Source organism: Protopterus annectens, chromosome 5.part0 (assembly GCF_019279795.1).
Source record: "Protopterus annectens isolate FY-2018-M chromosome 5.part0, PAN1.0, whole genome shotgun sequence".
Classification (NCBI taxonomy): Eukaryota; Metazoa; Chordata; order Ceratodontiformes; family Protopteridae; genus Protopterus; species Protopterus annectens.
The window spans coordinates 1,798,154,061-1,798,171,334 of NC_056735.1; the positions used below are offsets into that span (position 1 = coordinate 1,798,154,061).

Here is a 17,274-nt window from a genome sequence, read left to right on the forward strand (position 1 = left end):
TGCAAATACAGGGGCGCATTTTGCCCCCATAGCTACCCCTGATATTTGATGGAATAACTCACCTTCAAATGAGAGAAGATTGTTTCTCAATACAATTTCCATAATGTCTACCAAGAAATCAATCGCGTGTCAATTCTTCTATTCCTCAATAGACTTTCTCGAAACATCTCTAATTCCTCTTTATGTGGGATTACAGAAAATAAATGTATAACAACTAGTGTCAAAAATGAATATTCCGTAAGTCTGTTAGACCTTAATCTCTCAAGGCAGTGTTATGAATCCCTTATAATGTGTTCGGCATCCCTAACCACTATTCCCACCTCTTTATCCACCCATGCTGCCAAAGGTTCAGTCTTTGACCCTTTTGCTGACACTATTGGTCTGAATGGTGGATTGTGTAAACTCTTGCAGATATTAGGGATGCCGAAAATCTTAGGTATTCTAGGTTTTTCCACTGTTAGGAAATCAAGTTCCTTTTTTTTTTTTTTTTTATTATCCCCTGAAAAAGTGCATCAAATAAAAAATAATCCATCCTCATGTATGCCCTATTTAGCTCATTCGTACATATCCTAGAATAAGTCAAGGGGTCGTTTAAAATTTCGAACATTTTGGAGGTATAGTCAATTTGGGACATAATGACCATCCCCCAACCCTTGTCGGGCTTCATGATTCATATATTGTCATCTCTAGCTAAGGAAGTTAATACCTTCCTTTTCACTAGCTGTTAAATTACCAATCCCACAACCATTTATTTTTGTCAAATTTCTGATTTCTCTTTCACATGCCCTTTCAAAGAACATTGCGTCCAAATTGTTGGGGGGAATAAATACAATTTTCCTTCTCAATGTACCTTGCCCTCTAGTTGAATTAGATGCCAAATGCTCTCAGATCAAGCTTTCTCACAAAGTTTCAAATTAAAGTGTCAACTAAGTCAAATCTAAAGTCAGGTACAAAAGAAAAACCTTTTTGTAGTAATTCTCAGTGTGTTTCATTTATGTCCAAAGTACTAAAATTATAGATCGCAAATCCTTGTTTTTTAAACATGACACATTCACTTTGTACATTATCAACAACACTGTCACAAAGGTTATTATAACCATCGGTCCTATCCATAGCCACTCCCGACTTATAAGTGATGAAACCTATTATAATAGGGAAATGTACACTTTAATTGGGTTGTTTCTGGAGAGGGGGTACCCACTAAAGTTATTAACTAAAACTGGACGTGAAGTTACAATGAAGACAGGGTAGTTATACCAACCTATTTTGGAGTCCAATTGGAATAACTCATCTACCCCTAAAAAAATTGACGAAAGTGACACCTTTGTGTTACAGTATACAGACATGACCCCGAATATTATGAGCGTTTTAGGAAAATATTGGGATGTATGTTTAAAACAGGAGACTAGACAAATACTGGGACCTAAACCTCGAATTATACATAGTAGAGGCAGAAACATAAAAACTTTTTTGCAAGGAAAGAGGAAAGCGAACAACTACAGGTCAATGATGACGAAATGTTGTTGTTGTAAGTTTTGCAAATACATCAATGATGGCCCATGTGTGGCGGTGGCCAACTACAATCGCACAATTCAATGTCCTGGGAAATGTGACTGCAATGCAACATATGTGGTATATTTGGCTACCTGTATTTCCTGCCCTGGGTTCTATGTGGGGAAAACCATACGTAGACTTAGGGACAGGATAGGGGAACACTATAGGGCCATTACAAATAAAGATGTTCGTAATGCACTATATATACATACCACTAAATGTGTGAATTTCAAAAAATTCATATTTTTTGTGGTAGATAGAGGGAGACATTGGGATGAGGGTGGTGATGAAAAAATTGAAGCGGAGGCAAGAGAGATGCAATGGCAACTCAGGTTGAACTCCACTATTTCACCAGGAATAAATGATGCTATTTCCCTTATGCCAATTCTGAAGCAAAAAGCATTGCTTATATAAGTAAGAAGCACTGTGTATTATTTTAGTCCTAAGATTACAAATAGGATGTTAAAAAACTTCCTCTTAAAGATATGTGTGTTGTTTGAAATGGTTAAGTTATTTAAATTGTGAATTTTCAGAATCAACATATGTATTTCATTTTATTAACATTTATAACATTTTTAAGTAGAAATTAAGCATAGTTTTTATAAAAAAAGAAGTTAGACTCAATTAAGAAGTTCAATATCAATGAACATTTGATTGGTAGTGTAATTAATTCAAAGTGTATTTAAGGAGGGTAATTATTTCAGTTAAGAAATTACTCTGAAGAAGCCCGTTTATGTGGAAAGGTGAAAGCACTTAGTCACTCATTTTTAATAAAAAGCTTGAGTTTCTCACAGTGGTTGGGTGATTTTGTTATCAGTTTGATACCTGTGGTATCGTTTGTTTCGTTCATTTTTTTAAAGTTGTTTCAGGTTTCAACTTTGCTACTTAAGAAGTTAACCTGTAAGTGTTTCTGTCATTTCACACTGAGCTAATCGGAGGAAGGGCACTGAGCCAACTAATCTGTGATATATAACATTAATTATCCTGTTTTTTTGCTTATTTTTACGAGTTATAGCACTTTTATTGTCTGCATATACCTTTCTACCTAGTTTCACTATGTGTGAGGTATTAACTAGAACTTTTCTACAATTGTTAAGCACCTGGTTAGGTTTGTTTGTGCTGATTTTTGTTTCCCACCCTCCCTTCCTTCTGGTATCCTGTTTTTATACTTGGTGGCTTTGCAGTTGCCCGCCCCTATGTAAATTTGATCTGGGACACTCCTCCCAGTCTACTGTCATTACCTCATTCTACCTAATCCAGGGAGAACATTTGAGAAGGTCAACCCACTTAGTTTCTGCTCCTTTCCACATTACAAAAACAAAAAAAAATAATAATTTTCTAAGCTTGTTTCTTGCCTTTCCTGTAAGTCATCTAGTCCAGATACAGATTTGCTGTATCCAGGACTGTTTGTAAGCTTCTGAGCCCCCAAGCCTTTCTGTGTTGGATGGAAGCCCTCTAGCTTAATTTTGTTTCTTAGAACTAGCCAGTTTTCTAGTTTCAGCACTCAAATCTGTTTCTTTGAGCTTAGCACTTGTTCAGAACTCATTGTAAGCACTAAATATGCTACAAATTACTACAGCACTCAACTTTCCTTACTTGTCTGGAGGAAAACAGTTTTTAGTACTTAATAAATAAGCACCTATCCAGGCATGTCTAAGGGTCAGCTCCCGGTGGTTTCTCTCGTCTACCTGATGAATCTGGGCATCTTGGGGCAATGCAGCAATTGCCTCAGGTACACAGACAACCCTCTCCTCCTACCACCCAACACTACAACCTGTGAGAGATGCATTTATATAGCCAAACTGGAAGCAAAGCTCTCTTCACCAAAGACTGGACTAGACAGTCAAGAGGAGAAGGTAAACACTTGCACCACACCACACTCATCACATAGTTCCTCAAAACCTACACCACCAAGACAAACACATAGAAACACAACACACACACCTACATTCACGGAGGCTCTCAATAAATATCTACCCAAGCAACAGGGACCTCCAAAGCATAAACGCAATCAACCTTCACCCCCCCAACACAATCCAAACGACACAGCCCACAAACTCAGTGTGCCACTCAACCACAGCCCATAAGGCATAACAACGTACCCACAACTCTAGTCATAGGTGACTCTATAGTCAGGCACACTGATGTTCCATTCACTAGACTAAACAAGGAGAAAGTTACTATCAGCTGCCTGTCTGGTGCCAGGATCTGCCACATAACACACACACTCAGGTCACTCCACAACAAGTACAAATATGACTCTGACATTTGTCCATGTCGGTGTGAATGACCTGAGATGTACCTCCCTGGACTACATGAAAAGAGACATGGAGGAGCTGTCCGATCTTGTAGCCCAGGCAGGTATGACCCTAGCCCTGAGTAGCATCCTGCTATCACCCAGAATGATATCACAGTACAAGGGCAAAATGGCTGACTTCAACAATTGGCTAAGCTTCTGGTGTCATTCTAAGGGGATCCAGTATCCATCTGCTTAGGATGACATGATCGACAAACCACAATGCTTTGCCAGAGATGGCTTGCACCTGTCGCCCTTGGGATTCCGGATACTGGCTAAGGCTCTTGCCACCCCTATAGTGCCTTTTTAGGCAAGGTTCAAATGACAAATTCACCACCATAACAGGTACAAGCAAGCAAAATATGAGGGTAATGCTACTTAATTCTTGAAGTCTAAACCTCAAAATGCACTCACTCGAGGCACTCCTTAAAATGGAGAACATTGACATCTGTGCAGTGACACAGACCTGGTTCAAGGCTCCAGAGAGCACCCCTGCATTACCAGGCTATAATTCATACCACACCTTTCAGCCACCTATTCATTAAGGATATCCACACCTCCAGGCTAGTTGCTCAGCAGAATACATCTGAGATTATCCAAGTCCAACTAACTCTGGGCAAGACCACAATCCAAATTGTAGCTTGCTACAGATCCCCCACCATGCCCCAGGATTCCCACTGCTCATTTCTTGATACAATGGAAAATATTAGGGTACAACCCAACACCCTAATAATAGGCGATTTCAATTACCCCTCCATTAACTGGGAAAACTACTCATGCACCAACTCTTGTGCTCAACGTTTTCTGGAATTCATAAATTCCAATGCCTTGGATTAACTTATCCACACCCCCACCAGGGGCAGCAATAACCTAGACCTGGTCATTACCAACATGGCAACCGGTGTTCCACAACAGAGGTCAATTCCTCGGTCAGATCCAACCACAAGCTAATCACCCTAGACATCCACATCCCACCCCCACTCCCCATTAGGGAAACCACCGTAAAAAATTTCTCCAAAGCCAACTTCATGCTTCTTAAGACAGAAGTGGCAAACTTCACGACACCCATGATGACGGACAATAGAGGTATGACTGCTGAATCCTATACAAATGCACTTTATAAGCACTTACACGAGTGCATGGATTGTGCAATCACTAACAGAACCAAGATGCTATCCTCCAAAAAACAGGAAGACAATCTGGTACTCCCAAACCATAAACAATCTCTACAACAGAAGAAAGAAACTAGTGCAAAAAAGAGTAAAACAGTAAGAAGCTGAGATCCCTCAAAAAATCCTCCAAAGCTAGTTACGAAAACAAAATCACCACTGATTCTAAAGACAACCACAAAGCATTCTATAGCTATGTCAAGAATCTCAATGGCAACACTCAGATCAGCTCTGAGTTACAGCACAATGCCACTAAATATACAGAACCAACTGATATTGCCAACATCCTGGCAGATAGGTTCGGTGCTACCTTTACCCCTCTCTCACCCCCTAAAGAGCCCATCTCTATACCGGAAGAATGTAAAGTTCCTGTAATCATGGCTGCACAGTTAAAAAAAAAACTCTCCAAAGCCAAGAACACAGCATCCATGGGACCTGACAACATCCCAGGCTGCGTTCTACATGAACTAAAGAACAAACTGGCACCCCACCCAAGTACCATGTTCAATCACAGCCTCACCTCAGGCTTTGTGCCCACTGAATGGCGCACAGCAACTGTTATCCCACTCCACAAATGAGGAGCCACCACGGACCCCAGGAACTACTGCCCCCATTAGCCTGAGGAGCCTGATCTGCAAGGCTATGGAACGTATCATCATGGAACTTATAAACAATCACATTAGTAATCTCCAAACTCTGGACCCTATCCAGTTCGGGTTAGCAAAAGGCAGATCATGTCTCCTAAACCTGATAGACTTTGACGTGGTCACCAAAGCTGAAGATATGGGTACTTCTCTGAAGTACAGGCTAACACAAAAGGTCTTTGGCTAACAAAGTTCACAGATGACTGCAAACTAGGAGCCATAAATCAAAACTCCTAACGATGTGGACATCCTACAAAAGAGCCTCACTGGGACAGATGTCTGGTGTCAAAGCCATGGCCTCAAGCTCAGTGCCAAAAAGTACACTGTCATCCCTTTTGGTAAAAACTCTGTACCCATGAACTACCACATAGGCGGAAGTCTACTTAACACAGTGTGATAAGAGACCTTGGGACACATGTGGACAGTAGTCTCTCCTTTGATAATCACATCGCCACAATAGTCAGGAAATCCTTCTACGTGGCACACCTCATCACAAAAGGTTTCTCATCCAGGAAAAAAAGAGGTAATTGTTCCCCTTTATTCATCACTCATTAGACCCATTATAGAGTACAACACCTCTTTTGGTATGTACCTCACAAGACAGCTACAACAACTGGAAAGGCCGCAGATATACCTCACAAAGAGGATTATCAGCCTCAAACAGATGCCCTACGCAGACCGTCTCAAAAAACTCCAGCTTTACTCTGTCGCATATCGCCTTACTCACAGACGATCTCTGCCTAACATACAAAGCTATGTCAAACCCAGAGCTGTTGGACATGCTCCACTTAAAGAAATCCCAATCCCTCCAAGCTACACGCTATAGGGACCTAAACCTTGTCACCACAACAAACAGAACATGCTGGAGGGGTAGATTCCTGTCCCAGAGACTTCCCATACTCTGGAACAAACTATGTATCTATATCAAACAAAGCTCCTCATTAGCACTCAAGAAAAATCTTGATGATTGGATGGGAAATACGAAATTCACCCCGGGGATCACTTATGTGGCTCTGCTTGACAGGGGCACAGGAAAATAATTTTCTTGGGTGGCAAAAGCCAGGGTACCGTTTAGCTAGGCTTATATAGGCCCTAGGGCCAATAGCCTAGTACCTACCTATGAACCAGGAAAACGAAATCAATACTGAAGGATAGAAATCCAACATTTACAAAAACTTTATTTGATTAGTTATAATTTTCCTATCTGACTAAAGAACACTGTCCCTCATCTCAACTAAATTATTACAATAGAGCAAAGCAGGCTTACAGTTCTTGGTGAGTCCTTTCGAATATACACACAGTACAACTGTAACTAAAACTGCAGCTATAACTGGCTGTTAACTGACAACCAGCTGTAAAGCTGGTCTATAAAAGAGTTTGATGAAGACAGTTAACTGTCACAATTGTTCCAGTTCTAATTTTAATTTCATATTTTGAAAATCAACCAACAGCTGTTTACTAAAGTTCCTTCCGGTCTTTCAGCCTCTGACAGTAACACATATCAACTGTCAACATTCTGATGACATCACCTGCAGATCAGCTAATTCTGAGATGGTCTGCAGTTAGAATCTTCATCATAAATATGCATAGTTAGAAATGTAAAGGAACATTGCTCAAGTCTTCAAAGCATTCTATACAAACGGACTAGTACGTTCCCAATACATTATCAAATAAAGATCCAACAGATACACTCCTCTACTTTCGTGTATACCAATTTGTTATTCTCTGTTGCCATACATCACTGTATTAAGCTTTGCATGATGCATTAAATATGCTTGATGAACCATACTTTAAAATATGTATTTGTTCTTTTCTGTTTTTAAATACGTTTTCTATCTTCTGTAAATGTATATACTGTTGTTAAGACACTTCTTATGTAAAAATATGTTTTATACTTTGCATTCTATGCATGTTTATAGGTTGGTACTGGGCTATCTGCCCGAAGGCATATATTAGCCCAGCCATGTTGTGCGGTATTCACCACCCCTTTAGTAGTTCCATAGACCCTTGTACTAGCAGCAAGTACCCTTGGCCCCTATCTAGTAGTGCTGTTGGTGTGATCCCTGGTGTGAACTTTCTTTTACCCATCCACTCATCAAGGTTCCTCTTGAAGAGTGATAGTGAGGGGCTCTCTCTTATGTAGATCCTGTTCCATGGTAAGGGAAGTCTCTGCGAAGGGAATCTATCCCTCCAACATGTTCTATTCATTGTTGTGTTGAGGTTTATATCCCTACAGCGTGTAGCTCAAGTAGATTTGGTTTTGCTAAGATGGCGCATGTTCAACAATTCTGGGTTGGACATGGCTCTGTACGTTAGACAGAGATCGTCTCTGAGAAAGCGGTATGCAACAGAGAACAGTCTTAGCTTTTTCAATCGTGCTGCATAGGGCAACTGTTTGGGGCCAGTAATCCTCTTGGTTAGGTACCTCTGTGGTCTCTCCAGCTATTGGAGATGTCTAGACAGGTACATTCCAATTGGTACATTGTACTCAATAATGGGTCTGATGAGGAAGAGTAGAGGGGCACCATTACATCCTTAGATCTTGATGCATACCCTTTCGTGATCAGATGGGTCACATAGAAAGATTTTCTAACCACTTTGGCAACATGGTTATCAAAGGAAAGCTGACTATCTACTTGGGTCCCTAGATCCCTTATTTCTTCTTCAGATTTCAGGGGATTACCTCCTATGTTGTAGTTTGCGGGTATTCAGTTTTTTCCAAAGGGGATTACTACGCATTTTTTTGCATTTAGCTTGAGACCATGGCTTTGACACCATGCATCAGTCTCATTTAGGCCCTTCTGGAGGATCTCCATGTTGGCCGGAGACTCTATTATAGCACCCAGTTTGCAGTCGTCTGCAAACTTAGTCAGCCACAGCCCTTCCGTGCTTGCCTGTACTTCTGAGAAGTATATGCCAAACAGGAGGGGCCCCAGGACAGAGCTTATTGGAGCTTTTCTCCCAGGGCCTCCACTGAAAATGGGCTAGCCTGGCCTAGTGGACTTTCCCGGTAAACAAATGTCAATAAATTAATTAATTAATAAATAAATAAATAAACAAACAAACATGTAAGAACTTGTTTACTAAATCATAGCTAGTCATGCTGGCATACAATACACAGGTTAATCTGAAATTTATGTACAAAACCTCAGCCAGACATGCTAACACTAATGACCGTGTCTAACTTCTTCACACAAGTATTGGACTACTTCATTTCCTAGACTTCTAAACATTTAAATGGATACTGGGCAGTGGAAAACAGCCAAAATGTACTTCATTTCATACCACTCAAACCACAAGTTATCAAAGTAGGAAAGAGTGATGTTATTCACACTGTCTGAGAAGGAAAGAAATGCCACACCATAAATATATGTATTCAGTCTATTCTGCTGATAAACAGGGATAAAGTCCTCACTACAACCCAAGTGACCCACATTTGATAAGCATCTTGGATGATGACACAGGCAAGAAGGATGAGGTCACCTATCCTTAGAGGGGGGCATCGCTGAGCTCACATTAATGTGCTTAATTTCCCTAATAAAGACTGTGGAAACAAACTCATTTGTTGCCTGGGGAGGGCAAAGTAGGGGTGGGGTGGCATCGATGCCCACTGCACGACTCTCCCAGAGGATGCTACTGAATAGTATGCGGGTAAAATTTCCTTGGCAGTAGTATGATGCTACCCCCAGGTGCTTCGATCTCGTCATCAACCCAATAATGGGTCTAAGTCAGTCTTGGGAGGCCAAAGCTGGGTTCCGTAGACCTAGTACAGGAGAAAAGAACCTGAGACTACCCAATAATCCGGTGCGAGGTAACAGAAATTTGCAAAAAAACAATATATGCATATATACATACATATATACACACAAACAAACACACACCCTAAATACAATGCATTAATTACAGATTTAAGCTGAACTGCACTAAAACAAACAGTCTCCCAAAACATAATAAATGAACTGCACAGTAAGGCACATCATTTCTATACGCCAAAAGTAGTCTGTAGTAATAAATGCATAAGCATTTTTAAATCAGAAGTAGAGTCATTATGTTCTTATATTTTTGACCAAATTCTACAAGAGTAAACTTGTGAAGCAGTACCATGCAAACTAGTGATTAATAAAAATGTAAAATTTAGAAAAATAACATTTGAGAAATTTAATTTCAATGATGGCAGACTCTGGCATTTGTAGAGCGTATTAGTTTCTTTAATGAAAGTGAATATCGGGTGACACACTGAACTACTGGTTAGTTTTGAAGTTTTACAGCACTTGGTTTGTCAGAATGCCTTTTGTGTACAGTCTGCATATCATCCATGTGTCTGTGTGCATTTTTGCAGGTGAGGTCCATTTTTCCTCCCACCTTGCAGAGAAATGCACACACTCCGATTTTAAATTATCAAATCGCTCCTAGGTATATGTGTGCGTTTGTGCAGTGTGCACTGTGTCCTTCAATGGACTAATAACCCACCCCGGATCTGCTTCTGACATTGAGCCTACTTCTTGCCAAAGAAAGTATCCCATTTCCTTCCACCCTGAACTAGGTACAGCAGGCACTGAAGACTATGGTTGGACAAACAGATGAAAGAGCAGTCTTCAAAATACTCAAAATTAAAAAATAAAATAGAAGTTTGAAAAATAATTTTGCACCATCTGGATGAAACCTTCCAGTTGTAAAGCTATCATCCTGGAATTTGGTACTTAAACACAACAGGGAAAGTACAAAACACAAAATGTGCAGCAATATTTTTTTTGTGACTTACCATTCCTTGGCTTTGATCCAGCATCTAAAGGGAAAGCAGAAGTTAAACAAATATTTAGCAAGGTTAATGGAAATGTGAGATAATATTAATTATCAAACACAGTGCGAAATAGTTATACACGTTTCAAAGACATTTTAAATGCAGAAAGAATTTAACTTTTTCAGAGCTTGCACAGTGATGTGCATCAATTTTTCTTTACTTTTTCCAACTGAAAGAAACCGATGAAACTGCTAAAAAAAGTGTTCTACAATCACAGGATACAATTTTCTAGAGAAATTCCCATCACTGACAAAAGGGTTCCTTCCTATGCAACCTCTTGGGCACGCGCATTTGTTTCTACTTATGGGCAACAACTTGTTAGTAGGACCTGAAATCACTATATTCAAACTTTTCTGGTAATGATCTAACCAAGCCACAACTCTGAGCCCAATGGTAATGACCATGTGGAGGCTGAAAAGCATATGCTTCCGCACATTTTTTTCTGCCCCACATATAAATACTCCAGCCATCCTAAGGTCATAATTAATCTAGCCAAGACAAGTACACAAGTATAAAGTGAACCATTCACTTCTTACTCTCTAAATAAGTGAGCAGAACCAGCACCTAGTTGCTACTCAAATCAAGGTCACTGGCACTGCAAACAGGAAGTCGCCTGGTGGGCTAACACAACCCAAAACACTTCTAGTAACAGTAAGGAACAAGGTGAGTAGCAGTACTTGCACCCTGCAACATTTTTAGGGTCTTTTTTTCCATGCAGCTGCTATCAGGCCTTCCCAAACTGGACTTTAGTCCATTCATTCCCTCATGGTGGTGATCATCCCCAGATCCACAAAGGTTAGATCTATCCAGAGAGGCCATCATTTAGCCATCCATGAAGGTTGCATCTGCACCTGCCAACATCCAGCCTATCAAGGTGTTTCGGTATGGTCTAATCCAACTCCTCAGCAGAGCTGGATGTGAAACGGACATTAATCAAAAGGTCTAGCATGCCTTCCCCTTGCATAGTAAAAAACAGAGGCAGACAGCACATCTAGGGTGTGGCAAAGGGGGCAGTTGCCCCTGGCATAAGGTGTAGGGGGCACAGTTATGGAACAGCAGTATCTATTTCTGAATACTAGCACAAAAATGAATGCCCATTCTGTTTCTGCAGTCAGGAGATATTAAATTATACATGCCACTTGCTACAGTTGGTTGAGGGGAAGAACAGATGAATAGACATCACAGATCTGGTCTGCTCTGTAGGTGAGGCATAGGTAAGTTGTTGGAAAAAAAAATGGACCTGGCTTAGAGCAGCAGGATGGGGGAATGGAACATTTTTGTTTTTGCTCCCAAAGTTAGTGACGAAGGGCAACAGTCTGGAGAAGAGAACCAGGCACTAAACTAGCCAACTACTGCTCTACAAGAGCCATATGGTGACTTGGTGAACTACATGTCCACCCCCATACTTAATGCACTGTCCCTTTCTTCCTAAGGCTTGCAATTGCAAGCATCTAGCCCTGCCCAGTACCTTCAATAAGATGGGCTTGCTCATCTTCCCTTCAAACTTCATCAAGTGCTCAAGCCACTAATTTAATTCTATTGTCTGGGCTGCGGTCAAGGCTTTATCCCTCTACAGCACCACAGCTGACTTCTTGCACCCTGCTACTACATCTGTTTATTAAAAGGGTTTTTAACTTTTTTTTTGCTAGGGTTATTTTCATTTTTTTTATTTTAAAACCTTTTTTTTGTTTAAAAAACCCAAAAATTTGGATTGGGAAAATTTTTTTCCCCTTACCCTTTTCAACCTTTCCCCCAAAACCCTTTTTTTGGTTTTAAAAGCCCGGGCCTTTTTTTAAGGGGTTTGGGGTAGGGGGGGGGAAAAAAAAAAAAAAAATTGTCCCCTTTTTTTTCTTTTTAACTTTCTCCAAAGAAATTTATTTTTTTAAAATTAAAAAATCCCCAACCTGAAAGGGTTTTTAATTTTAAAGTTTTAATTTAAAGGGTTTACCTTGGGGGTTTTTTGTTTTTTTAAATTTGGAAATTTAAAAATTTTTGCATTTTAAAAAGGGCCCCTCTAAAAATTTCCCTTTTTGGTTCTTTTTTGGAATTTTTGAAAAAAAAAAGGATTTTTTTTTTTTTTTTTTTTTTTTTTTTTTTTTTTTTTCTTTTTTTTTTTTTTTTTTTTTTTTTTTTTTTTTTTTTTTTTTTTTTTTTTTTTTTTTTTTTTTTTTTTTTTCTGGGCTGTTTTTTTTTTTTTAAAAAAAAAAAAAAAAATAAAAAAAAAAAAAAAAAAAAAAAAAAAAAAAAAAAAAAAAAAAAAAAAAAAAAAAAAAAAAAAAAAAAAAAAAAAAAAAAAAAAAAAAAACAAAAAATTTTCAAGGCCATTTGGTTAAACTAAAAGGGGTTTTTAGGTGAATTCGGGTAAGGAAATCCCTGGATTTCCCAGGAAGATTTGCTGAAGTTTCCTTTAAATTATTAGAGGGTAATGAAAAAGAAAGTTAAAAAAAAAAAAATACTTTCCAATTTTTTAAAGTTTTGAAGGGCCAAAAACAAATTTAAAACTCCGGGGAAGCAGAACCCCTGGGTGATTAAAAATTTTGGCCCAACCTTGTAAGGAAAAAAATTTTTACCTTTGGGGAAACAAATCCCAGAAAAAACCCAAAGGGTTTTTTAAATGGTACAAAGGGGAAGGTGAATAAAAAATTTAGACATTTAAAATTTTTAACGATTTTTTTTTCCTTTTTTAAAAAAGTGGGATTTTTCAAAAAAATAAAACAACACATTTAAATACCCTCCAAGACAAAATTTGCTTTTTAAAAAAATATCAAATTTAATTAAAACCTTGCTTTTCAAAACCATTTCCTTTTTACTTTTTAAAATAACTTTTCAAAAAGGGATCAAACCCCCCTTTTTGCCCTTAATATTAAAATTAGGGAATTTTTGTTTTTTTTAAAGGGAAAAAGCAGGTTCCATTTGGGAAATTTGGGGAAAGCCAGAAAAAAAATCTTTGGGTTTTTTAGGAGGGTCTGGTTTTTAAGAAATTTGTAATTTTGGCAAATTTTTAAAAAAAAATTTTCAAAAACCCCACTTATTTTAAAACAATAAAAAATCTTTTTGGGTTTGTTTAAATTTATATATAAAAATATATATAGTGTTTAAAGATTTATTAAAATTATATAAAATAATATAAATATAATTAAAAATTTGGGTTTGCATTTTAAATTCTTTTAACAACTTCCCATTTTTTAGTGGGGTTAAGCCTTGAAATTTCCCAAAAGGGAAATCATTTATTAATCCCCCTTTTAAAAAAGGGTTCCAAAATTTAATAAATTTAAATTTGGGGGGAAAGAGTTAATACAAAGCTTTGATGCTTTAAAAACTTAAAAAAAGGTTTTGTTAAAAAATTTAAATTTAAAAAATTGGACAAAAAAGGGAATTTTTAAATTCCCAACTTTCCCTAAAAAAAACCAATTTAACCCCCCCTCGGGGGTTAAGGTTAAACCTTTTTTCTGGGAAATAAAAACCCTTTTTTGGGGAAAAATTTGGTTAAAATTGGTTTAAAAAAAGAAATTTTTGTGATTTTTGGTCCAAAATGCCTGGTTTGGGAAATTATTTTTGCTAAGGGGTTTCTTTTTAAAAGTTTTCCCCCACATAAAACCCAAGGAAACCCCCTAAAAAGGAAAAAAATTTAAATTCCCTTTCAAAAGAAAAAAATTACTTTTAAAACTCACTCCCGGGAGGGAAAGGGGCCCAAAAAAATTTAATTTCTTTTAAAAAAAAATTTTATTTAAAACAAAAAAAGCACAAACCAAAAATTTTGGTTCCAACCAAAAGGTAATTTCCTTTATTTAAAAATTAAATTTTGTTTGAAAATTTTCCCCTTTTTTTAAAAAAACATTTCCCAATTTAAATTTAATTTAAAACAAAACATTTAATTTTTTAAAAAAAATACCCCTTAAAATTAAAACCATTGTATTTAAAACAATTGCTTTTTAAAATTTTAATTTTGACTCCTTGCCTTTTTAAAAACCTTTAAATATTTTTTTTTTCCCCAAAAGTTTAAAAAAAAAGGAACCCCCAAACCTTAATTTTAATCCTTGTATAAAAATCAATTTTTAATTTCTAAAAAAAAAAACCTTTTTAAAAAAATTTTTTTCCCTCTAAAAAAAAAAATAAAATAAAAAACATTCAAAATTAAAATCCTTGTTGATTAATATAAATTTAAATATTTTTTTCTGTTTGGGGAAAATTTAAATAATTATTTATAAATTATAAATTTTTGAAATTTTGGGTTTGCTTTTTTTCATTTAATACCCCCTTCTAAAATTTTGTTTGGTTTTTTTTAACCGGAAATGAAAAATTTAAAAAACATTTTCCCAAAAATTTGGTTCCTTAAAAAAAATTTAAGATTAATATTAAAGTTTTTTTCCCCCTAAAAAAGGGTTTTGAAAAAACTTTAAACGGGCTTTAAAAAAATTTAAATTTTAAAATTGAAATTTCCCTATAAAAAAGGGGAATTTTTTTGGGGCATGCCTTTTTAAATGCCAAAAAAATGGGGAAAAATTTTAAAAAAGAAAACAAAAAATTTTGGGTTTTACCTAAACTTACAGTGAAGAAAAACTTTTTGGGGGGTTTATTTTTAAAAACCAGGACACCCCCTTAATTTAAAAAATAACCTTTTTTAGTTACCAAAATTAGGGAGAAAAATTCCCCAAAAAAAGTGAAATAAAGTATTTCAGGAAGACCCCTTTTGGGTTAAAAACCCAGCCCCCGCCCCACTTTAAAACCAAACTCTCAAAAAATTTTTTGAAAATTTTCCCCGGTTTTAAAAAACTTTTTCCCAAAAAAAAGGAAAACCAAACCAAAAGAAAAACCAAAAAGAAATTTGAAATTTCTAAATATTGCCTTTTTTTTAAAAACCCCATTTTCTTTTTTAAACCCTTTTAAAAAAGGGTTTTGTTAAAAGGGTTTTAAAATTTTTTCCCCCAAATTTTAAAATTTGTACCTCGGGAAAAATTTTGGAAATTTCAAAAAACCGGGAAAAAAAATTTTTGCCCCTTAAAAAAAAATTAATTTGGCATTTGTTGTTTATAAACCCCAAATTTTTTTTGTTTAAAAAGGGGGGCCAATTAAGAAAACAAAGGTTTTCTTAAACCAAACCCTTTAAAAACACCCCCCTAAAAAGTTTTTTTTTGAACCCGGGCATGATTGGGAAATTTTTTTTTTGCTTTTAAAAAATTTGGGTTTAAAAATTTTAAAACCAAAGAAATTTTACAAAAAGGAATTTTTTATGGTTTAAGCAAAGGGAAAAATTTTTAAACGAGCCTGAAAACCGGGGAATTTTTATGAGGCAGGAAAAAAATGGGGGATGGTTTTGAGGAAAAAAAATCTTTGGGGTTTAAAAACTCTTAAAAAATTATTTGGGGGGATTTCCTTCTTTTTTTGGCTGCCCTTGGGGTTTAAAAGGGGAATCATCCCTAAAAAAGTAAAAATTTCCCCTCCCAAAGGTTGGACCCTTTGGGCCTTCCCCCGGATTGCCCAAAACGGGTAATTTTACAAGAAATCTCAAGGGGGGAAGAAAAAGGAAAAAGGGGTTTTTACTCCGGGGAAGGGAAAGGCACCAAACCAAAAGAAAACAAAAATTGAATTTCTAAATTTATGGGTTACTTACCTTTTCTTTTTTTTAAACCTAAAAAACTATTTAAATTTTTCCCCAATTTTTAGCAAGGTTAAAAAACCTACGGTTTTGCCCTTTTCCAAACCTAATTTAAAAATTGCCCTTAAAATTTTTTTTTGGATTTTTTTGCCCAAAAAATTTTTTTTAAAAAATTAAAAAAAATTCTTAAACCAACCTTTAACCGCCAATTTTAACTCTGACCCCGGCCTTTTTCCAATGCCAGGGTTAAAAAAACAACAAGTTTAAAAAATAATTTTAAAACCTTTTAAAAACTCAAAACCGGGAACCGGGGCGTAAAATTATTTTTGAATCTTTTTACCCTTCCATATTTTGAATCCCCTTCTTCCCTTTTCCCTTTCCTTAGGGAATTTGCCCAAGGGAATTTCGGTCCGCTAAGAGGGGGAATTTCAAAAGGGGGTTTCCCGGCCCAAACCCTTCCGGTTGGGGCATAATGTTTTAAACCAGAAGTGCCTATTTAGAATTAAAAAAGGACAAATTTTGGGGAAAAAATTAAAAAAAGATTTGTATACACCCCCCTGCATTTTAAACCCCCTTAAAGCCATTTGGGTTTTTTTCTTTTAATAAAACTATTTATTTTTTAATTTCCCCAACCCCCCTTAAATGGAAAAAAAAATTTACGCCTTTTAAAAACCGGGGGTTTAAACCGGAATTACAAAAACCCCCTTTTAATGTTTTTCCCAATCCGTCCCCCCCCTTTTAAAACCCCCAAAAAAATTTTAAAATTTTTTGATTGGGTCAAATTGGTTTTGAACCCAAGGTTAACCCTCCAAAAGCGGGCCTATTTTGGGGAAAAAATTTTCATCTTACGGGAAAAGTTTAAAAACATTTTAACCCCACCCTTTTCCCCCCCTACCGGTACCCCCACCTTTTCCACCCCAAGAACTTTATTTTTCGGGGCCCTGTGGCAGAGCCACAAGAAAAAAATCCCTTTTAATTCCTATTTCCCTTCCAATCCATCCAAAAATTTTTTTGGATCAAAATTTTGGGAAAGCTTTTTATAAGTTTTGGTTTTTTACTCCGGTTTTTGGGAAAGGGCCTGGGCCCAGGGAATTTCCCTAGTTTTCTTTTTTTTTAAGGTTTACCTAATTTTAAAATGGGAAAGGGATTAGGGAATTTTTTGGGGAAAATTTTAAACCGGAAATTTAAAAAACCCCCCATAACTTTTATTTAAA

The 17,274-nt window shown here is 36.7% G+C and overlaps 1 protein-coding gene across 1 annotated transcript in view; it reads right to left on the reverse strand.

Annotated features, from left to right (window-relative positions):
- MICU2 (mitochondrial calcium uptake 2) overlaps positions 1–17,274 on the reverse strand; it is a 1,974,490-nt gene that overhangs the window by 1,576,102 nt on the left and 381,114 nt on the right. Inside the window, exon 2 of the mRNA XM_044071592.1 lies at positions 10,426–10,449. Within this exon, the coding sequence (XP_043927527.1) occupies positions 10,426–10,449 (24 nt within the window). The remainder of the gene's footprint in view (positions 1–10,425; positions 10,450–17,274) is intronic.